This window comes from Ictidomys tridecemlineatus, chromosome 3 (genome assembly GCF_052094955.1).
Source record: "Ictidomys tridecemlineatus isolate mIctTri1 chromosome 3, mIctTri1.hap1, whole genome shotgun sequence".
Lineage (NCBI taxonomy): Eukaryota > Metazoa > Chordata > Mammalia > Rodentia > Sciuridae > Ictidomys > Ictidomys tridecemlineatus.
In genome coordinates, this window is record NC_135479.1 from 206,520,444 (window position 1) to 206,544,813 (window position 24,370).

The 24,370-nt window shown below is 36.4% G+C and overlaps 1 protein-coding gene across 13 annotated transcripts in view; it reads left to right on the top strand.

The window, feature by feature from the left end:
- Itsn1 (intersectin 1) overlaps positions 1–24,370 on the top strand; it is a 219,128-nt gene that overhangs the window by 116,282 nt on the left and 78,476 nt on the right. For 9 of the 13 annotated variants that reach the window (XR_013437001.1, XR_005734566.2, XM_078044571.1 and 6 more), the window contains 5 exons: positions 9,791–9,918; positions 12,263–12,492; positions 14,655–14,776; positions 16,121–16,135; positions 23,599–23,846. Coding sequence is in view for 10 of the 13 variants with exons in the window: in XM_078044571.1 (XP_077900697.1) it covers positions 9,791–9,918; positions 12,263–12,492; positions 14,655–14,776; positions 16,121–16,135; positions 23,599–23,846 (743 nt within the window). In the remaining 3 variants the exon portion in view is untranslated. Of the gene's footprint in view, positions 1–9,790; positions 9,919–12,262; positions 12,493–13,739; positions 13,850–14,654; positions 14,777–16,120; positions 16,136–23,598; positions 23,847–24,370 lie in introns of those variants that run through there. The other 4 variants (XR_013437002.1, XM_078044570.1, XM_078044573.1 and 1 more) reach the window with 2 other exon arrangements.

Consider the following 24,370-nt stretch of genomic DNA (forward strand, 5'->3'; position numbering starts at 1 on the left):
GAAAAGCAGAGGGAAATGGAAGAGGAGAATAAATTATAGCACCCAAGATACTGAAACTCTTGTGCTAGAAATTCCTCAATTAGCATCTTTTGTATATTTGCTATCTCTGATATGCACTATATATTTTAGCTTTTTGGTGATCATCTAAAATACCAAGCCAGAAATAATTCATTTTGTTAGTGTATGAACTAGTACTAGCATGAATTAGTACTTCCTAAAGTAGTTTTAATTCAGTGGATCAAATTTTTTTACCATAAATTTCTGCTTTTAAATGTATTCTGCTGTGTGAAGTGCCACATGCCTATAATCCTAGTGGCTCAGGAGGCTGAGGCAGGAGGATTTTGAGTTCAAAGCCAGCCTCAGCAACTTAGCAAGGGCCTAAGCAAGTTAGTGAGACCCTGTCTCACAATAAAAAGGGCTGTGTTGTGGCTCAGTGGTTAAGCATCCCTAGGTTCAATGCCCAGTACCTACCCCCCAAATGTATTCTGTTTGCAACAAATATTCTGTGTTAAGAAATCAGTCATCTCAAATTTGTGTTCCAGAAACCTATTTAAAATTGTCGCTGGGAGTGGTGGTACATGCCTGTAATCCCAGCGGTTGGGGAGGATGAGGCAGGAAGATCAAAGCCAGCCTCAGCAATGGTGAGGCACTAAGCAACTCAGTTAGACCCTGTCTCTAAATAAAATATAAAAAATAGGGTTGGGGGTGTGGCTCAGGGGTTAAGTGCCCCAGAGTTCAATCCCTAGTACCCAAAAACAAACAAAAAAATTCTACAAACTGAATATATGGTTCTGACTTTATTCACAGTGACTTTGTTTAAAAAAAAAAGAAAAAACTATAACTCATAAAGAGTTTAATCCCCAGTACTCCAAGGAGGGGGTAATTGTTGATTATTTATGACTTTCTCTTTATACCTCAGTTTATAGGAAAATAAAAACTCAATTTCTTTTGGAGAAGCTATATGTCTAAAATGCATGTAATAAACTTTCTTATAATTGTTTTTCTTATTTATGGTGCTTTCCTAGAGGTATAAAATCATGGTTCTAACAAGTGTCAAATCACACTACCCATAGGGGCTTTTTAGCTTTTGTCTTCACCTTGCCTTTGCAAGCGATAGTAGTTACTGTGGCAGTTTTCATCATTACTGTAAATCCTAGTGTTCTATGTCTTAATACTGTAAGAATAATACCAAGCAGCAGCATAAAGTATATCTTAACAGTTTGCAAGTCTCCACTATGTGCCTTTTAAGAGAATCTAACACCCACAGAGGCAAGGTTTTGTGTTTCATGTTGAAAGTTTAGTCCTTGTTGGTCCTTGTCTAGTCACTGTGTACTGGACAAGTCCCAATGTGAATGGCCATTTACACTGGCGCGTTTCTTTCTTCCAGTCAGTGGCAATGGAGGAGGCAATGTGGCAGTGCCTGGCAGTTCTCCTGGGCTGCGTCATCCACTTAAACTTCTTTCTAAAGGTCTCCATGCCCTACTCAGGCAATGCACATCTTTCTCAGACTAAGAATGATGACCATCTCCAGCTCTGTGCTTCAGTTTCCCCTCCACAGATGAGTGCCCAGTGTCTAAGATAGCATTTACTATGAAGTACTAAGCTTTCTTTGTAACAGTTAATAATAATTAATAATTATTAACCATGGAGTGTGATTGAATCTTTCCTCTTGATAAGTTTGTGATGGTGTAAGCTCTGAATACCAGCTGGAAAAGGTACTGTATACTAGTCTTGTCTTTATAATAAGCATTCGAGATTGTTTCATTTGCAACTACAAAATTTTGAAAGATCATTCAGTTGCTGTTTGTGTCTTTGTGTGTTTTTCCATGATGTGGGAGACAGTATTATGGACAGTGTATTATTCCAGAAAGACATAGTATTTTATTTCTTAGTGAAATTTGAGTATTTAGGACTAATTAAGAATCATATTTTTTAATACACTTAGGAAATCCTGGCTTCTTAAGTTAGACACAGGGGCTGTTAGAACTATAAATTCTGTTCATAATGATACCAGTTCTATACCACTAAAAAAAAAAAATGATACTGGTACTGAAAATTGTTTCTAAGAACTGAAGTGATGAAATGAGAACACCAGTTATGCTAAATGAGGTTGTTTGCTTAACTAAGACTTTCCTGCTCTTGGTTTAGACACTTGCTTTCATGACAGGCCTATTCATTCTGAAGGCAGTGAAAGGGAAAATGTTTAGCAACCAGGGGAGAAAAGAAAAGAGCTGGAGAAAGAACTGAAAAACAGAATGAGAAGTCAGGGGTTGGGGGATGCATGTGAAGAGAAACAGTGATGGAAAGAAAAAGATCCAGGAAGAGGAGAAGGAGAGACAGGAAGAGAAATAACAGCATTACTCTCCTGTAATTGGTAGAATAATGTTTGGCTGTTCTATGGTTTGCTATCTTTTGTTTAAGATAACATTTTATTTTTGCCTATATGCTTTTTCTGAAAAGACTTCTGAATAGAAGTAGTAAAATCCTCTCATTACTTGTTATTATGGGAACTTTATACAGATTCCTCGAATATAATCAAATAACCGAAAATTCCCCAGCTTCAAAATAGTTAACAGGTGTTGTATATTAGATTCTGTGCTTACTGGTAGACTGGGTGGTTGGTTGCTTGATTTGAGTTTTTTAGTTAGAGGGTTTTTTTTTTTTTCTTTTTCTTAAGGTAGTAAAACCAAAAAAAAAAAAATGTGTAGTAAAAGATTATCTGGGAAGGGAAGAAAAGCAGACTCAATTATTAGAAAAGATATTTTCTTCTGTTTTCTTTCATTCTCCTGTTTACTCATACCCCTCAACAACTTTATCCTTCAGAATGATATGCAATTAAAATAATAGTTTACTACTTTGTGAATATAACAAACATTGGTGGGAAATTCAGATTTTTCAGGAAAACTGAAGTCACTTTTTCTTTTTGGTAATTGAAGTTATTTACCAGGTCTTCTGGGAGGTTCCTGATGCCTTTTCCTATTGCTCTTCCCTCCCTTTCTCCCCAACACACACTCCTTTCTCAGCCTCTTAGAGCATTTCAGATACATTGACTGCCAGTTAGAGTCATGGGGACACACTATTTAGTGAAAGGTTGACTTCAGATTTAAGAGCAGCATTTTGAATATACTTTTATACATTAGTTTAGTCTTTCTCAGAATTTAAATTGCCAATCAATATATCTTTTCATTTATACTTCTTTTAATATTTTAAAAATGGATAAACTTTATAATTTTATAAAAAATGTTGGGGCATGGGGCACAGTGGTACACACCCGGAATCCTAGTGACTCAGGAGGCTAAGGCTTGAGGAGTCAAGTTCTGTTCAGCCTCAGCAACTTAGTGACACCCTGTCTCAATTTTTTTTTTTTAAATGAAAGGACTTGGAATATAACTCAGTGAAAAAGCAATCCCCATCACCAAAAAGAAAAAATTATGATAAATGGAATATTCATTTCCTTGATTTGGAGTATAGTTTCTATGTCCTGGAATTGTTATTATTTTTTTTCAGATTTTTCCATACCAGTACAGTTCCCCTATCTTCATTGATTTTGCTAGTTGCCTTTCTTTTGTAGTTTTTTTATTTAATTTCTTCTTATTATTAATTATTTTGGTACCAAGGATTGAATTCAGAGATCTTAACCACTGAGCCATATCTCAACTCTTTTTTATTTTAAGACAGGGTCTCGCTAAGTTGCTGAGGCTGGCTTTGAACTTGTGATCTTCCTGCCTCAGCCTCCTGAGCCATTGGGATTATAGGTGTGCAAAACATACTGGAAAAAAAATTAGTGTCTTTTAAAACTCAGAAGGCCTTTTTAAAATTCTGATATTGTGTGCTACATATTATTCCTGGGTTAGAAATAATTATTATTTATATAAATGCCCTTCTACTTTTAACTTTGTTACAGATATTAGATTACAGAAAAAAACACATACCTGGAATTTCTGATGCTGGTACTTATAAGATCGATTAAATTTTTAAAAAATAATTCTAAGTATAATATAAATACTTAATCAGAGTATATTTGTTTTTGTCTCTCATTTCTAAGAGAAAACCTGAGTAAAAGGCCCAAAGCAAAATAATCCTTACAAAAAGTTAGACATTCAAATTAGTAAATCAGTTTCTATTAACTGCTAGCCTTCATAGGCCCATATTGCTAGTTAATTGTTTTCTCCTTATTGGCATTTATACAAAGTAGTGTTTATGAAAAGAAATCCCATACATGTTATTCGGGTGGGTATTTTATACTTCAAGTAATATCATTTCATATAATACATCTGTTTTTTACTGTCTCAGACCAAATAAAGGAGAAACATTCACAGTTAATTAAGTCAAGTGATTTTGTGCCCTTTGGCATAGTAATAGAAGAGCCATCTACAGTGAACTTGAAAGTGAGCCATATTTCTCAGTGGAAAAATAGTTGAATCTTCTTGGGTATTCAATTTGTCAAACATATTGCTTTTGAAACACTTTGGCTATGCGCCATAGGATGTCCAAAAGATGTGTTATGGTTCAGATATCTTAGCTCTTTAAGGAAATAAGAGCTTTTCACTCTTTAAGGAAGAAAATTAAAAGCACGTTGATTTTTATTTTATCTTAACTAATACAAGACAAAATCTTGATTTGCCAAATTTTTATTGTAGTTTATAATCCGTTTTTGACTGGAGAGCCTTTGAGAACCAAATAAAAGCTACGAGCCTCCTTTAACCAGAAAAATGCCCACATACCCCAAATTTGGCAAGTTGTTTTTAAAATAGGGCCAAAGCTTTTTTGTGGATTTTGGTTAAGAAATTCAAATCTATAGTTTTAAAAATCTGTTCATGTTATTGGTGATAAAAATCTTATTATTTTAAGCTGGGCATAGTTAGTACATGCTTCTAGTCTTAGATATTCAGGAAGTTCAGGCCCTGCCTGGACAACATAGCAAGACCCTATCTCATAATAAATTTTTTTAAAACTTACTGTTATAATTTATATATACCATATATTATATAATTTTTCCCTTTTTGCCATGTTTGACACATGTAGCACCTCTTCTTGAGTGCTTGTTTAATGATCTCTTATTTATTAAGAAAGCAATTATACTTAATTGGGAAACAATGTTCAATTATTACCCATTATAACTACTGTAAAACGAACGTATCATACCCCTGAGTAGACCTTACTAAGGAAAAATCAATAAAGTTGTACACTTGTAGCAATAACCAGCCATATTTGTGTGATTGTAGAGGGATTGGCTTTAGAAAAACTAATTTAATTTTCTTAAGAGCCATGAAGGAAATGCTGATTTTTTTATTCTTAGTCGTTTCTTTGTTTCATTTTGCCTTTATTGTAGTAGAGACATAATTGTGATAAAGTATATGGGCATTTAATAGAATTTGCAGGATCACTGTAATCAGGTTCCCACTAGGAGGAAGTTATTATATTTAGTGTGTTAAAATTTTTCTTAGTTACTTCTCCCAATAATAAATTCACCAATTTCCTAGATAATTAAGCAATTTAATGACACCAGACTTGTTTGTCACCTTGAAATATTTTTCCCTGAAAAAAATTTAAAAAGTGCCTTTAAATAATAATTGTAATTGGACTTGAGTCTCTTTAACAGTATTGAAAAATAGTGGGAGAATAGTGCAGCCATCTGCCACCCTATGTGAAAGGACTCAGTGTTCCAAACGGGCTTTGTTATGGCCAAGGAACGAAAGCTATTCACTAGTTTTTAGTACATGTTTGGCATTTATAGATTACCTTTTCAGAAGTTCAACTTTCTGAAAAAGCTTATCATCGTAAAACTATAAATGTTTTCCCCGTGTTGGTTTGTACCATCTAACTCCCAAGTCCAAAGATAAAGAAGACCCAGAATGCTTGCCAGTACTGCTATAAGATCACCTTCATTGCCTTAAAATCGATTGTGTATCCCAGCAATGTTTAACTTGGATGAAGAAAATAATTGAAAATCTTCTCAGTCTTCAAATCTGGATTTTAAGCTGCCAGAGCCTTCTGTTACCTTCTTTGACATCTGTTATTTTATGGCTCCCACAAGTTCCATTTCCTTGACGGTACTTGAAGCAGCAACTTATTTAGGTAGTTCCAAAGATAGGTTCAACCTATGCTATAGTGCTGAACTTATTTATGCTCAGAAATAAATATATTTCAAATTTTTTCTTCCTTCATATATTTGATACATTTAAAAATAATTGTTGGGCTGGGATTGTGGCTCAGTGGTAGAGTGCTCGATTCACACGGGCGGGACCCAGGTTCGATTCTCAGCACCACATAAAAATAAAGGCATTGTGTTATGTCCATCTACAAAAAAAGACTCTCTCTCTCTCTCTCTCTCAAGAAAATTAAAAAAAAAATAAAAATTGTTTTTTAAACTGTCTCATTGGTATAATTTCTTCTATAGATTCTTTAAATTCACTTCTTGTTACTTTTTCATTTTCTAGCACTTCCTAACAGACTACTGGCTTTATTTCCATCTGTCTTGACTGTATCTGGAAATTAATTTACCAATCCACATCCAATCACTAGAGCTCAGTATAGGAAGGAAATGTGTAGTGTAATTCTTAGGAAAATTGAAACATCTTCATTTGTGCCCATGACTACCTGGCATATGGCAGTCTATGTTCCGGTTGTGCTGTACCTCTTACTAAATATCTTTAATATCACTGCTATTAACACATTTATCCTGAATAAAATAAAGAACTTTTAAAAATATGTAAAGGTTCTTTTTTTTTTTTTACATTTTTTTAATTTATTTTTTTTTATTATTAGTTGTTCAAAACATTACAAAGCTCTTGACATATCATATTTCATACATTTGATTCAAGCAGATTATGAACTCCTATTTTTACCCCATATACATATTGCAGTTTCACATCGGTTACATGTCCACTTTTTTACATACTGCCATACTAGTGTCTCTTGTATTCTGCTGCCCTTCCTATTCTCTACTATCCCCCCTCCCCTCCCCTCCCCTCCCATCTTCTCTCTCTACCCCATCTACTGTAATTCATTTCTCTCTCTTGTTTTTTTTTTTTTTTGTATGTAAAGGTTCTTGAACAGTAAACTAAACTTGTATTCCTCTCTATCATTTCTTGTCTTTTGTATTTGACTTCAGCTCATGGTTATTTTGTTCATTCCTTTTTGGCTTATTCCTGCAGTAAGAATAACATCCTAATTAAAGAGACACTGATGTAAATTAAGAGTACATTTTCATGTGATGAATACTGTCTGAGAATACAACCGTTCCTGGAACTAAAATAAACCCTAAAGATCATCTACTCTGTGATTTCAGCTGCTGGCCTGTGTCAGGGGCCTGGTATTAGGACCCAGATTTCTTGGTTCTCAAGACCTTGTAGTTACAGGGCTTTTTTTTTTTTTTAACAATAAATTATTTTAGGATCTATGTATGAATTCTATGTTATTAAGGATGAAATTTCAAATTGGAAAAATTGGGTCTTTCTGTGACTTATGCTTCCTTGTAAAGGGTCTTTGCCATTGAACTAATGATAGATGAGGTCTTTCCTATTTGCGTGTGCTGACTTTTGGGCTCTGATCTCTCCCTTAGGGCAGAGGTTGATTTAGTATCACTCCATCCCAGTTCCCCTTTTCATGCAGAGATACTGACTTGAGCCAAGAATACAGATTATTCTTAACAACAGGATTTGGCTCATTTTGTTTCTCTTCAAAATATTAACCAGATTTTTCATTCTCATTAATTAAAGATTATTATTTATTCTTGATTCCAAATTACTATGAAAACTAATATGGCTGAATTTTTAACACATTAAAATTAAGTTTAACGTTCAGCAATAAGGCAGTGAGGAGGGTAATGAAAAATGGAATTCTTTTTTTCTAGAGTTGGCTTTCACCTCGCAGTCAGAACTTCCAACTGTCTGAGTGAGGCTACATTGTTAATTTTCAGTCTCCATTCTTGACAACCTCTGCCCCATCACTGGCTGAGCTCCTGTCCCAGGTGCCCTTTCTGATTCAGAAGCCCTGTACCCAAGGCTGCTGCCATAGCAAAGAGCCTTTCAATTTTCACCTTAAGAGTTGCCTGTCCCTGCTGTGTCCTGCCTGAAAGTTCCTGGGCTTATCTGCTGTGTTTTCCACAAAGCCCTTCCTTTCTTCCTATCTTCTACCTTTTCTCCAATTTCTCTCCTTACCAGTACCTTCTTCCCATACTCCTCTAATCTCCAGTTTTTTCTGTATCTCTTTGTTCCCTTTTAAGCCTCTCAAAGCCTTTTATAGTTTCCAAAACACTTGTATATACATTCCAGCTTTATTCTTATAACAGTCTAGTAAGAAAAGGTTAGTTTAATGCTTGGGGCTTTTTTCTAAACATTGACTTGCTACAGATAATCTCTATCTTTGTTGATCAAGAACGAATCTAAAGATAGGGAGCCTGAAAGAAAACTGCCCATTTAGATTTACCTGAGAGCAAAATGATAGAAGACAGGGCAGGCCTTAATCCCAAATCTCACTATGTTGACCCCAAGCTGCCCATTGGGAGCACCAGCTCTGGTTAGAAAGACTGAGGAGTCAACTAGAAATGCATTCCTGGCTCTACTGAGCATCCCACCCCCAGCAGAGCTGGGTCAATTCCCCAGCACTGCCAAAAACAAAACATCTTGTATTCTGGGCAAGCACTTTACCACTGAGCTACAACTTTGACATAGCTGATCTATTGTTGACCCAAGTAAGAGGAGTTTTGGTGGCTGAATCTATTAATGACCATTGGAGTCCTATGGAACAGGTTTCCCCCTCAACAATTATTTTCTTATTCTTCTTTTGGATTCTTTTGAGTGTTTAAACCTGTGATTCAGTGTCATAGAATGCATTTTATTTTCAGTAGTCTGGGAAGGAAATTAAGGTTATTCCTGGGACTGGTATCAAATGAGGAAATCTAATCCAAGGGTTCATTATCAAATGACCTCTTTCAACCTGACTTCAGGTTTAGTTTAAAGCCATTGGCAACCTCATCCATGGATTTAGTAAGAGAATAGGATCTGGAGGAGTTATGATTTGAGGAAAAATACACACTTGGGTAGGGGAAGAAATAAGGTCATGGAGCAGAGCTGTCTATTTCCTATAAGGCAGTGTCATAAGAAGGAGAAGTTTTATAGAGGTAATGTGTGAAGAGGTGTGTATGTTTTCTAAGCCAGTGAAGGTAGGTGAGGATTCATTCTCAGAACCATAAGATTTTATTGAGGAACACCACAGTGTCTTAAAATGGGTTAAGTAGCCGGGTATGGTGGCACATGCTGAAACCCCAGCACCTTGGGGGGCTGAGACAGGAGGATCATGAGTTCAAAGCCAGCCTCAGCAACTTAGTGAGGTCCTAAGCAACTTTGTGAGTCTCTGTCTCAAAATACAAAAATAAAAAGGGGCTGAGGATGTAGCTCAGTAGTTCAGCGCCCCTGGGTTCAATCCCTGGTACCAAAAAAAGAAAAAAGAAAAGAAAAATTTTTAAAACGGGTTAAGTTTCCATGTTATCACTGAGCCTTTGTCAGTATAGCTCCTCCACTGGCCCCCATGAACAAGTTCTTTCTAGATCAAATCATGAGAAGTGGTATAATGTGTTGTGGCTCATTGGAATGTAATCTTGAGCAGCCGTTGGAAATCAGTCCTGTCAAATGTAGAGAGAGTTTAGTTTTCCAAGTTGATGTTCTTAAGCCCTGAATGTCATTTCCTAAGTGCCCTAGGCTCCCCACTGTGAAATGTTGCATGCTGATAAACAGTTAATGCCTGTCCCTTCGTTTCATTACATAAATGGTGTCTTGATCATTTATAGGAACTAAGAGAAATACATAATAAGCAGCAACTGCAGAAACAAAAGTCCATAGAGGCTGAACGACTGAAACAGAAAGAACAGGAACGAAAGATCATAGAATTAGAAAAGCAAAAAGAAGAAGCCCAAAGGTGAGTCTTTACAGTGGATTGTGGTCCCATTGGGAAGAAACTTCAAGTATTTACTCTTCTTTGTCTGGCTTCTCCAGGGAGTTACTATATCAGAAAAAGCCTTCAGTCTTTAATGTGTGTATAGACAGGCACAAACACATGTATCATAAATCTTTGTATATCTAAGTACCCCCTGAAGGTTTTGGTTAGTTCCCAGAGCTCTCCTATGTAGATAAATGGAATTATACAAGGAAATTGGGACACTTGGTTGGCTCATTTGCATGCTAATGACCAAAATACGTTTCCAGTCCACAGCCTTTTAATAACGGTGTCGGTCAAAGTGCCTGGTTTGAAATCAAAGTCCCCTAGCTAGCTGGCCACACAGGACTTCTCCAGCAAAACCAGGATTGTGCCTCTCTGTCTCTTTTCTTCTTTTATGCAACTGCAAATTCAGCTTGAGTACAAAAGGATACGATTTGCCACTGTTGCTTAGGATAGGAACTCATTTTTATGTCTTTTTTGTTTGGATGTTTGTGTTTGCAGTTTATTTTTCCTTGTAACATTCATTCTGAGTAAATATGGAAATTGTTACCTTTTGGTGTGTCTGATTTTGTTAATTGGTATTTGCTTTTTGAACTTCAGTTAATTTTAGACCCTTAAGCAAAAAGAATCACCAAATATCCTAGTGATTTGCTATAAATTGTAAAATTAGTTATTTAAAATTAGACGGAAAAGAGGAAGAAATGGACCCTCAGGCAGGTTGTTGCCTTTGGGGAATGAACTCTTCTAAACTGCCCTACCTGTGTGTACTTCTTTACAGGTATATGGAATACTCTGAGTCCACTTTGTTGTTTGTTTATGTTTTTGTTTCTTAATGCCAGTGGGAGGGGGTGTGTGATCTTGGGTGGACTTAGAGGACTATTTTTGGTTTCCCTGAGGGATGCGACTAAGGATTACCACCCTGGCTTTAGCAACTAACTCTAACTCTGCCCTTTTTTATCCTCAAAGTTTATAAAATGCTTTCATTTTTTATACTCTGCTACACCAAACTTTGGCATTTCTACAGAGTAGAAATAAACTGAAAATACCATAATATAAATATAATATGTAATAGATATTCCAATTACATAATAGTACCCAAAACTTAACTTTAGCTATTAGCTGGTTATATGCTATAAATATGGTGACTTTCACTGGTAGAATATTTAAAGTTGTTTTTATTGTGGTCTTTTTTGTTTGTTTGTTAAGGATGACAATTAACATTTCTACCCTTCTGATAAATGTGGGGTTTTTTTTTCTGTATTAAAAAAATTTTTTTAAATTGTAAGTAAAATGTTTAAGGTTTAAGTTTAAAAAAAAATCTGCACTAAATTCTCATGTTCATAAAGTAGAAATAAATATAATTTTTTGACAAGGAGAATAAAAGCGTACTCTGTTTATATAGTGTTCCTGTGGCAGCTTTCTGATTCCAAAAGATGACCCTTGTACATTGCCATGTCACAGGAGAGTAGTTCAAGGTGGACACTGGAGCCAGGCAGGCTGCTTGGGACTGAATAGACATGGATGGCTCCATGATATGGGTTATGTAATATCTATGCCTCAGCTTCCTCATCTATAAAATGGGAATAACTACAGGTCCTACCTGCCTGATGTCTGCATTAAAGGAGTTGATATATAGAGAGCCAGTTATCATCATTATAAAATTGAACATTAATTTTATTTTAAGTGTTTCAAATTTTGAATGGAATGAGCAAAAACTCATTCCCAGTCTTTCCCTGTGAATTTCAGATTGAGGCCAACATAATTTTTAGGCCTAAATTTAGCTATTTCAGCTACTTTGCAGAACAACAACAAAAATTAGTCAAAGTCAGTAGAATAATCTCTTGCGTTCAGCTTCAGGTTTGGGAGCAATGTGGGCATGTTAGTGTGGTGTGCCTTAGCTATAGAGGAACTTTAATGCTCTGAGTGATCATGGGCTTATTTAAGCAATATTGCATTTGTAGCTTTTGGGGTACAGTTTATCTTCATAAAAGGTATGATCCTCTGTGTTCTGTGGCTTTGTTTTTTGTAGTTTAATACCAGTTTCAACATTGAGAAATGTCTTTTTCTTATTCTTACAACCACTTTATGAAATACATCACATATTTTCTTTCTGGGTTTTTCTAAATCATGTGATTTTTGTCTCACTCAGAATTGCAGCCCTGAAAGCCTTTGTTTCATTGATTGAGTTGCTCTATCTGAAGAACAATATTCCCTTGCTGTTTAGCAGCTCATTGACTAGGAGCTTTTTAGTGAAAAAAACAAAACAGCAGTAGTATTCAATTGGAGTTGCTTCCTCACCATAATCAAGCATCTTTGTTGGCAGACGAGCTCAGGAAAGGGACAAACAGTGGCTGGAGCACGTGCAGCAGGAGGATGAGCATCAGCGGCCAAGAAAACTCCACGAGGAAGATAAGCTAAAAAGGGAAGACAGTGTCAAAAAGAAGGATGGTGAGGAAAAAGGCAAACAGGAAGCACAAGACAAACTGAGTCGGCTTTTCCATCCACACCAAGAACCAGCTAAGCCAGCTGTTCAAGCACCCTGGTCCACTGCAGGTATTAGATGCCAAAAGAGATTGATTCTAGGGGCTGGGGGTATTGCTCAGTGGTAGAGGGTTTGCCCAGTATGCACAAGGCCCAGGTTCCATCCCCAGCACCAGGAAGCGGGAGAAAAAAAGGATTCTAGAAAATAAGTCAACACTCTCCAAGAGCCTGTTGAGAAATGGTCTGTCTAATCAGCCCTGTCTCATGTACATCACAGAGATGAGATTGTCAGTCTCTTGTTTTGGACAGTGCAGCTCTTCCTTCCTCAGAATCATTAAAACTCTATTTAAACAGCCTCTGCTCCACTCCACTGGCATCCAGGCTTCCTCTGTGGCATCAAGTTCCATTTTCAAACCCCACTCATATGCCTAACGATGGCTGTCTATATAGATGACCTGTCTTGCAAAAAGAATTGGTTGCTTCTGATTGATATTTTTGCCAGAAATTTCTAGGATGTTTCTGCAACAAGATCTGGCAACTTTCTCCCTTGCCTATAGCAGTGTGGCACTCACTCACTGTTTTCTACTTTTGGGAAATATGACTGTTGTGTCCTTTGTACATAATTTGCCTCTTTAAAAAAAAAAGATGTGAAGGATAATTGAAATGACTATAAAAAACTATCTATATAAATATCATCAGATACAAGCTAAAATATACTTTCAAAATCCTTGTTTGGTTGTGTACAGCTTTGCAAATAATTCTCAGTAGGATACAGTGATGACTTTTGGTTTGTGTGGTAAATTATAGTGGTTTTATTAGTTTGGTCAGTGTCCTTTTTTAGCGCTCTAGTATACAGAAAGAAATCAAATACACTTCCAAACCATTTCATAAAGGTTTACTTGTTTCTGTTGTGCACAGTGTGCAGGGATGGGAGTAGGGATATTGAGTTGGTTCAGGCACCATGGCTGAAGTTCCTGGTATTTCCTCCTAGTTTAAAATGAGGATTTATTTATCTTTTTTGGTCAGTGAGAGAATTTTTTGTATCATACAGTTCAAGACCACACGAAAGTAAAAATTTGTCTTTGCTGCTTTTTAGATAAGATAAATATGTGTGAAAATATTTGTAGTTCTTGAGTAGAAAAGTTCAGCGGGTTGTTATGAGTTATTGTTAACTAGAATCAAATTATCCTATGTTGGTATGCTTGTTTTTTTGTGTGAAGAGGTGAGGTACTGGGAATTGAACCAAGGGGGCACTTAACCATTAAGCTATATCCACAGCCTGTTTTCTTTTTTTAATTGTTTTTCTTCTTTTTTTTTAGTTGTAGATGGACACAATACTTTTACTTTATTTATTTATTTTTATGTGGTGCTGAGGATCGAACTCAGTGCCTCATCCATACTAGGTAAGCACTGAACCACTGAGCCACGACCCCAGCACCAATTTTATTTTTTATTCTTTATTTTGATACAGGGTCTTGCTATGTTTCTGAGGGTCTTGCTACATTGCTCAGGCTGGCCTCAAACTTGTGATCCTCCTGCCTCAGCTTCCCAAATTGCTGGGATTATAGGAGTGTGCCACACCTGACTTGTATACATTTTTTAAAAGTTTTATTTCATTTAAAATCTAAATTTTTTTTATATAGGGCCCATCCTTAGGCTGATTTATTTCCCCCGCTAGGAAATGTAGCAAGGAATAAAAGTTACACTGATATTCCTTCACCAAGGAATATCAGTGTAACTTTTTGGTGAAATCAGCATTTGTGTGTTATATTACCATGTTGAATACCTGAAATATAACATTTCCATATCTGTTAATATTGAAAGTTGTGCTTCCCTTCCCCTTCCCTTTCTCCCTGGCTGATTCAGACCTGGGATCAGAGCCTAACAGTTGTCTGTGCTTAACAGCCTGGGTGGGGGTGAGAGGTGTTGATGCTTTGCAGATGTGTGCCTGTGGAGCCCAGGCCAAGAGGAAGGAAGAAGGGACCTTTAGGTTGCCCTGCTGCACTCAGCATTGGAAAGGCCTCTGAAGAGAACCCACTAGTGAGCTCTCTGATGAGTCTGAGTTGTCAATGTTGGGTTGTTCATATTTGTTTCAGAAATTCCTTGAGTAGATAGAAATACTTCAGATGCTAATCTGAGGGACAATAGAGAAGCCCTTGGTTGTTTGGTTTATCATACTTTGATGTTTCCTATAATGTTTTTTGTCACACCCTCCCCCTATTTTTTGTATACAGAAAAAGGCCCACTTACAATTTCTGCACAGGAGAATGTAAAAGTGGTGTATTACCGAGCACTGTATCCCTTTGAATCCAGAAGTCATGACGAAATCACCATCCAGCCTGGAGATATAGTCATGGTAAGAAAGACTCCAGTAAGGGTCGATTCTGTTGATCTTGCCTCTTTTTCCCACTTTGTCAGACAACTGCAGTAGTGTCAACTAGGGTGAAATTCAGTAGTCAGCATTCAGTTTTTTGAAGCATAAACTCGAGTCTTTTTTCTTTTTTATTAGAATGAAAGATTGTATTTTAAAAACATATCCAAACATCACTTTAAATAATTATTGAAGACAATGTTCTTAATACACCTTAGCATATTTTTTAATTTATAACTGTGGAAGTTTCTGAGTTTAGATGACTATTTACTGTTAAGTAGTTTCTAAGAAATAGTTTTAAATGCAAAACACTCTGTTATTATTCACAGTTGCTAATGATAATTTTTGTATTTGGGGGTCAAAGTATCTCCCCCTACCCTTGAATTGTATGAACTTTGAATCATGTAATAAGTAGTGAATTTAGTACGGTGAATCTACCTTACTACTCTGAAAATTAATAGATAAAAAGTTTAGAATCTTGCTTTGTTGTATTTTACGTCCTTTAACAACAAAAACTATACAATCTATGATTACTAGCTATAGGAACTCGTTTAAGAAAGAAAACAAAGCAATGTGATTGACCTAAATTATTATTATTAATGATAGATTTTCGAAGGAAAACAGTAGTTCCTTAATCCGGTGGTGCACTTAAGAATAACTTAGAAGTGGTCAAACTTTACATTGCTATGAGCAGCTTTATTTCTTTCAATATGGGAATGATTTAGAATTTTAAAAGAGCTATGTATGTAGTAGAACGCTTGCCTCACATGTGTGAGGCACTGGGTTCATCCTCAGCACCACATAAAAATAAATTAATAAACAAAGATAGTGTGTCCATCTACAACTAAAAAAAAAAAAAGAACTATGTAAGTTAAAAACTGAGACAAATAGGGCAGGCATGGTGGCCACATATGTAATCCCAACTACTTGGGAGGCTGAGGCAGGAGGATCACAAGTTTAAGACCAGTTCTAGGCAACTTTGGGAGACCCTATCTCCAAAATATTGAAAGGTCTGGGGATGTAGCTCAGTGGTAAAGCACCCCTTGGGTTCAGTCCTCAGTACCACAAAAAAGAAAAGAATTGAGACGAACATTTTTCATCTACGATATGGAATGTTACAGGTGGTCTGTATCTTAATGAGAAGGTATTGCTCTTTTTCAGGAACATATTCAACCTAGTCCTGTTACCACAATTCTAAATTCTTTTCTTGAATTGACTTAGTTGACCCCCAGCTTGATTAGATAATGAGTTTAGATATGCTGTAAGAATAAGACATTTCATTAAACATGTATTTTGCCTTGCTTTCAAACCTTTGCTTTCCTGGTGGAGGTTAAAGGGGAATGGGTAAGTGCTGCCTAACTGTCAGGAAGTCTGCATCTTATTCAGTGTTTTGTTCTTTTAAATCACTTTAATTTTGTGTAAGTGCACATATCTCTGGATGTTGTCGTGGCGGTAAAAATGTTTGAGTTTGTGTAGTAGGTTGTGCTTAAAAAGAAAAGAAAGGTGTTAATCGTCTGAGTTTGTGTGCTGAGTTTTCATTTGCTGGGTTCTATTTCAGGACTAACTTGAAGGCTTCTGCATTAGCATGTCTCCATTGTAGTTGATGGACAAAAAAGATTTCAAAGAGGTCAAACTTAAAAGATAAAATTCAGGAACTTTTTTTAAGAGAGAATATTAGAGTAATTTCCTGATAAGACAAGTCTTCCTAAGCCACTAGGAACCCTTAAGGCAAAAATGAACAATTTTATAATACACAAACATAAAAATTTCAAAAGAGCTATGTATGTTCAAATTACATAAAAGCTACAAATAGTTACTATGAAAAAGACCCATAAGCTCTCGATAAGCCAGCAGAGGGTAGAAAGGGACATCAGTGGGTGAAGAAAAATGATTCAGGAAGTACATGAGCAGGTGCGTGGCCATGCCTGTAATCCCAGAGATTTGGGAGATTGAAGCAGGACGATTACAAATTCAAGATCAGCTTCAGCAACTCAGCAAGACCCTGTCTCAAACAATAAAAAGGGGGTTGGAGAATGTACGTCAGTGATAGAGCAGCCTGGGTTCAGTACCACAAAAAAGGGTATATGAAAAGATACTTAACTTCATAGGCAGTCAGGAAAATGTAATTTAAAAAGTAAAAGCACTGTTCCTCTATCAAATGAGTAAATTAAAGTTTGATAATACATAGTTTTGACAATAGTGTGGGAAAGTAGATATGATACAAATCATTGTCAGCCATTTGAAAACAGTGAGGCAATACCTATTCAAATTGAAATTTCTCATTCCCCTTAACCCAGAAATTCTGTTTTTTTTTTCTTTTTTAGACATTTTTGAGGCACATTCACAAAATATGTGTGTGTACAGGGATGTTCACTGCAGCATTGTTGGTAAAAGTAATAAATAAAGAAAGGAAACAACCCAGTAAAGGATTACTGTAAATAAAATGTGATGCAGCTAAGCATCACATTTTATTTACACTAAGTTTTAAAACACAACGTGTTTTAAAAATTATATAGATCTACATATACAAATTGGTTCTCCATTAAGGAAAACAGAAACAATATGTGTAGTATAATTATGTTCTGATTAAAAATCTAAGTGGCACTGTAATCCCAGTGACTGGGGAGGCTGAGGCAAGAATATCTCAAGTTCAAGGCCACTGTCAGCAATTTAGCAATCTAAGCAACTTAGACATTGTCTCAAAATTTAAAAAATTAGTGGTAAAGCACACCTGGTTTCAATCTCCAGTACGTACGTACATACATACATACAGTACATACATACATACACACACTTTTATTTTTATTTATTTATTTTATGTATATATATATATATATATATATATGTGTGTGTGTGTGTGTGTGTGTGTGTGTGTGTGAATGTTTGTATATGCATAATTAACAGTCTTAAAACGTATATATAAAACTGGTAGCAGTAGTTACCACTAGAGAGTAAAGAGGAAGTTTTCACGTTTAATCTTATGTACTTCTGCACTATATTCATATTTACAAATGTATCCCACTTGTAATTTTTACTAACACACCAAAAATAAATCTTTAACTTTAAGGACAAATATAACAGAAAATATCTACCTGGGGACTCATGGTGCTCCTTTATCTTAAACATACTAAGTTTGTAATAAAACATGTAATTTACCATAATTTATTGTAATTTAGCAGCTTGAGAAAAGGATAAAGTGTCTTAGTTTGTACTACGAAGTGCACTAGAAATGTGCCAAGTGCCATTCAACCGTATTGGTTTTATGAGAAACATGAAGGTGAAAATATGTAGTAGAAAGTGACGGTCTCCCCTGGTTCAGTAACACAGAGATTGCTTATACTTTTGTGGGCATAGTAATCATGAGATACTCAGATTTCTCAACTTCTTTGAAAGTATATATAGCTAACTATAACATGTAGCGATAACTATACATGTTAGATTTTAGAAGTTTCAAAGGGGGGAAGTTTTAAAATATTTTGCTTTTAGAAAACTTGATTATCAGACCATTTTTTCCAAAAATGAATTTTTCATGGTTAACAAAAATTTAATGAAATAGATAGAGTCCTATTCTAAATGTTGTTCATGATGCAAAGAATGATGTCTGCCATTTTCTAAAAAAGATTAGGAGAAACTTATGAAAAAGCCACTTCTTGATGAATACTTGTTAATCCTGGTAGCAGTTTAAAATAGGAAAGGAATGAGTGTGAACCTCTGTGCCCAGGGAAGACTTTTTAATGGAAGTGTTCCAGTTGAAGTTGACCTTTGATGGCTGAGGCTTAGATACTTTGAAAATAGATGACCTTTCTTCTCACCTGGAGAACCCATATTATCTGGAGGGCGAATCAATCAAACTTGACTTCTCTAACATATTGAAAGTGCATGGGAAATGAGAAGACCTCTGCTTGCTGCCATTTTATTGTAGTTTATCTTAAGAATGCAAGTTGTTCATCTAAATCCTAGGCCTAGGAATTCTGTAGGACTGAGTGCATTCAAATTACTATGGGAGCTTTGGAAAAATAACTGCTGGGCTCACCCGCAGAGGTTCTGGGAACTTTTAGTCCACATATAGTTTTAGTATTATCATGTTGGTCTGTTAGGGAGTCAGTTTCAGGAACCACTGATCTAAACTCATCTCTTTTTCATGTCAGGATTTAGGACTAATCCTAAATCTTTCTTGAAAACTGCCTCTTCTTAAGAATATTCAAAGAAGGGACTTCTTTAGCAATTATCAGCCATCAACCAGTCATTTCATTCTAGAAATTGTTTGTCTTAGTGTTACTCCTATAACAGTCAACTCATTTTTTCCTTCTTTTCACTTGGACGGAGAATTTTTTTTTTTTTAAACACAGTACTTTTTCCTACTGCACTCCTTAGGTTTCCATAAACTTAACATTTGAGTTCAGTTTATTTAGTAACAATTGACCATAATATCACTACTGTTTTGAGGGACCAGTGTGCACATAGGATTACGGTCTTGGATTTAGCACCTGTGTTGTGATAAAAATTTTATTGGAACACAGCCAGGCTCATACAGTCAGTCACATGTTGCTACATCAGCTTTTGTGCTACAACAGCGGACTCAAGACATTGCACCAGAGAAAAAGTTTGCTGACTTCCAGGTTAGAGCTTTAGAAAAGAATCTTAATATCTTCATCTTAGAATTTTGGGGAAAACCTTTTACTTAAAAATTAGCAAATCTATAAAATGTGCTTTCCTTTGTGTTCGTCAACACAGGACAGGCTGCCACAGCCATCTGGTCTGATTCAGTACAGTTTAAACCTGTTTGCTATCCCTGACTGTCCTGCTCTGTGAAGGAAAAAGGAACTGTTTCACTCCTGTGTCATTCAGCTTTCCATTATTGTAACATACGCCTGAGATAATTAGCTTATAAAAAGAAAAGATTAATTTTGACTCATAGTCTTTGAGTTTTCAGTCTAACTGGCCCCATTGCTCTGGGGAAAGAAATATGTCATGGTAAGAGTGTGGTAGACCAAAACCACTCACCTCGTGACCAGAAGCAAAAGAGAGGAAGGTCCCACAGTCTCCTTTAAAGGCATATCCCAGTGACCTGCAGACCTCCCCCCAGGCCTCCCTCACCTGCTAAAGGCTCTGCCATCTCCCAATTGCGCCATCCTGGCCAACAAGCTTTACAGTATGAACCTTTAGGATTATTCAAGATTCATTGTAGCACCTCCTTTATGACAAGGTTGGAGAGCTTAGGGATACTACCTAATGAAAATTGTAGCCATTGAGCATGTAATCATTGAGAGAAGAGGCGGGATATTATCAGCCTTTTGCCCATGGACTTGTATCTGAAATAGCTGCTATGGACATTTGACTATAGGATCAGTTACCCCTGATATACAATGAGTAATTACTAACATTTTGTAGACTAGCTCTGTAACATGATCCCCAAAAGGTAAGCGATGTCAGAGTTTTGTACTTCACTTCAGTGATGTTTTACTAGAATTACCCTGAAATACTTTGGGTTGTTGGAATAGGCCCGCTTAAATGAAGTTATATTTTTAATAATAAAATTTTTCTTATAGCCACCAGTTGATTCGCATACTTTATGTAAAAGTCCACATTAGAGCACCATGTTACAGAGAAGTTTGTGTGCTTAGCCTTTCCGGCTATCATTATCTTGTGTTTTCCTAAAATTCAATTAGCATTTTGGATAGTTTCCTAAATCCAGAAAGACATACTTCTCATTTTTTATATGTTGACCTTCATACTTTTTCTAAATGGTTAATTTAATTTAGGTATTAAGAGTACATTTTTTTTAAAGAGAGAGAATTTTTTAATATTTATTTTTCAGTTTTTGGTGGACACAACATCTTTATTTTATTTTATGTGGTGCTGAGGATCGAACACAGCACCCTGCGAATACCAGGCGCCCACTACCACTTGAGCCACATCCCCAAGAGTACATTTTTAACTCCTTGAAATTAAAATGTAATCATTATAATGAATGGATCCCAGTGAGAATAAATTAAACTAATTGAGGCTATTGTTTGGGTCATTGTTGAGATCAGTGAATTTCTTTAGCTAAAAGCAAGATACATACTGATTTCATGACTGTCCTTAGGGATGGGAGAAGCTCTTATTTGTACAACTAAGAGACTGCAGCAGCCCCTCCCTGCCACTCCTAAGTGTTTACAGGAATGCAGCATTCCTTCTGTCTAGGGACATGCTTGGTCCATCCCCTAGCCAGGATGGAACATTTCCTCTGGGCTTCAAATCCAGTAACAGATGTCCACTCAAAAATCTCCTAACGAGACCAGATATATCTTGTATACCAGGGTCTCAAGTGGATGACAAGTCAATCAGTCATAAGACATAACTAGGTAAAACAGCTGAATTTGACTAGGAGAAGACCATGGCAAGATGTTAAACCCAGAGATGCCAGGATCCCAGATAGGCCTGAAGACCAGAGAACTCCATGTAGAGACAAACAGATTGCTTAGAGTGAGCTAAGTAGATACTAAGCTTTTAGAACTGGACAAAAGCCCTGGAAAGGAAACCACAGCTCAAGGGCAGAGCTGGACAACAGGAGAAATGGCTTCAAAATAATCTATTATTAAACACTAAGATGTGCATTTAGTATTAATTCATTTAACACTAACATATGCCAAGCAGAGTTGTAAATATTTATCAGATGTCAAGTAAAACAGGTACTGCTATTGTCTCCACTTTATTGAGAAACTGAGCACCCAGTGAATAAACTTGCTCAAAGTCATCCAGTTAATTGTAGAACTAGTATTTAAATCAAGAGGTGTTGAATTGCAGAGCCCTGTTTTCCAGCCTTACATTTTGCAGTCTTGAGGTATTTGACTCCAGTTCTTAGCTCATTTCTGTTGACATCACCTTAGGTCATAAAATGGGGCTGAGCTTGGCTGATGAACCAACTAAGAAGTGGGGGAGGCCTTGATGCACTTAGAAGCAGCTGTGTTTCCAGTACAAAGCAGCTGCCATTAGCAGTATGTCATAATACCACCAGTAAATATCAACCAGGAAGGAAAGCCTTCTAGCCATCTGAGTTGAGCACAAAACGAAGGTCTAAGTAGAAAAGATATTTATCTTGAGTTGTCATCTAGAGAAACAATTGGGGCTGCCCAGAAAGAGAACAAATCATCAAAGGAGTTGAATGAATATGGGCTAATATGTTCACATCTGTGGAAGTGTGATCAAGAGTGACAGAGTGTAAAGCAAAATTAGAGCCTTTGGAATTACTGCACTTGATCTGAGGAAACTCCTTTTTGGTTGTCTGGAGAATTTTTAGCCTTAAAAGTTGATTTTTAGGGGCTGGGATTGTGGTTCAGCTGTAGAGTTCTTGCCTAGCATGCTTGGGATCCTGTATTCGATCCTTAGCACCACATAAAAATAAATGAATGGAATAAAGGTATAAAAAAAGAAGTTTACATAAAAAAGAAGCAAATAATCACTTACCTTGATTTTTATCTAAGATTATAAAGGTTCCCCAAAGTGATATAGCAAGAAGGCATTCCCTACTTACTAATATCTTGCAGATAAGTAGAATTAAGTACTAAGCCTTGTATTTGACTTTCTTCAACCCTGCCCCAAGCATGTGCTTATTCTAATAAGCTAATAATAGTTACATCCTGTTGCTCACTGTGCACTGAGTACAGGCAGATGTTTGGCTTGTGTTTTACTGAATACTTGAGTGAATTAGACATCTGGTAATTTTATCAAATTATTATTGTTTAGAACCTGCCCATTCATTTTCTGAAATTTCTAGAAAGCAACACTTACATTCCAATAAAGTATTCAGTATTTTTCAACCATAGATAATATGTGAAGGAATAAAAATTAAAAGTCTTCTATAGGCCCTTATTTGATGAAAACATTTCTGTAACAGTAAGTACTTATCCCCCAGTCTTTCTATTGCTCATAAAATTGTGGGGGCAACTTATAAAGTAGAATCATTTGGGCCATTTTGAATGATCTTTTCAATCAGAACAAAGATAAATACAAGCAGTACTTGGTGTAGGGGCTGAGGTCGTGGCTCAGAGGCAATGGGTTCAATCCTCAGCACCACATTAAAAAAAATAAAGGTATTGTGATCATCTATAACTACAAAATAAATATTTTTAAAAAGTATTTGGTGTAATATAGAGGCTCTGAAATTTTTCCACAGGAGAATTCTATATTCTCACACACACTTTTGTGAATATTAAAGAATTACAGGGAATCTTCTCTGCATAGTGTACAAAGAATTACAGGGCCTTAATAAAATTGATTGTGGCTGCAAATAATCACTTACCTCATTTTCTCACCATGTGTCTGTGGAGCTTTTAAATGGCCAAACACAACACTCAGCTTTGCCTTTCAGGGAAAGCAGCTAAGGCTGTGTTTTTTACCCTTGTCCGTATGCTAATAAATACTACTTATTGAAGGGTTTTAGAACACTAAATTTATATTGATTGTAGCCTTTGCTTTTGACTTTAAATAGTAAATAAGTCAAGTTGTTTTTATTAATGACTTGACTTCCTGAGTGAAGAAGCCTGTCGAGATACTTCCCAATTCAAAATAAACTCTGAGAGTTTAAGCTATGTGCCTAAGGACTTCAAGCACTTTATCTGATCAGCCATTATGAGAAAAAGGACAGAAGCTTTTTAAAAAGTACAAAGAGGAAGAGCCACTTTTCCAGACATTTAGAATAGGATAAAGAAATTTCTAATGCTATGTGTCAGTCAGGGCCAACACTTGGGGCTGTGGTCAGGTGTGTGTTATATTCAAGGGTTGATTTAGTTCTATTTAAATTAAATATTGTGACTTCCCTGTAGGTGGATGAAAGCCAAACTGGAGAACCCGGATGGCTTGGAGGAGAATTAAAAGGAAAGACAGGATGGTTCCCTGCAAACTATGCAGAGAAGATTCCAGAAAATGAGATTCCTGCTCCAGCCAAACCAGTGACTGATCCAACATCTGCCCCTGCCCCCAAACTGGCTCTGCGTGAGACCCCCGCTCCTTTGGCAGTGACCTCTTCTGAGCCCTCCACAACCCCCAACAACTGGGCTGACTTCAGCTCCACGTAAGATTAAACATAGTTTCAGTTTTTGAAATCTCAATTTAGTAACCTTTCTTTCCCCTAGGTGTTTTTATAGTCCCAAGTTATCCCTTTTGGTAAGGAAGCTGGCTCATTTGCGTGACTCCCTTCTCTGGCTGGTCTGCTGGCAAGTTAGGGGTAACTGTCTCTTTACTGAAATAAATGATACTATTGCCCAGTGATGATTTACCCTCATACAAAACAAAGCCAGTTATCGTGTTCTGTTCAGTAATTTATCTGTATTTTCATTCTTAGCCACAAAATGGAGAAATATAGCTTCCTAATAATCTGTGTTGACACCCATGTCAGTCAGCAAATAATCAGTCATTTCCTGCATGCAGGCAAATAGCACTTTTTTGCTGGGCAGAAACAGAATTGAATTCAGTCATGTGGCTTTGAATAGGATAAAAAGCTGCTTCCTCCAGAGCTTTCTGCTTTCATTAGTCTTGTACAGATGTATAGTGGCGTGAAAAGGTGCATGCCTTTGGTCATCAGAAAATGACATTAAG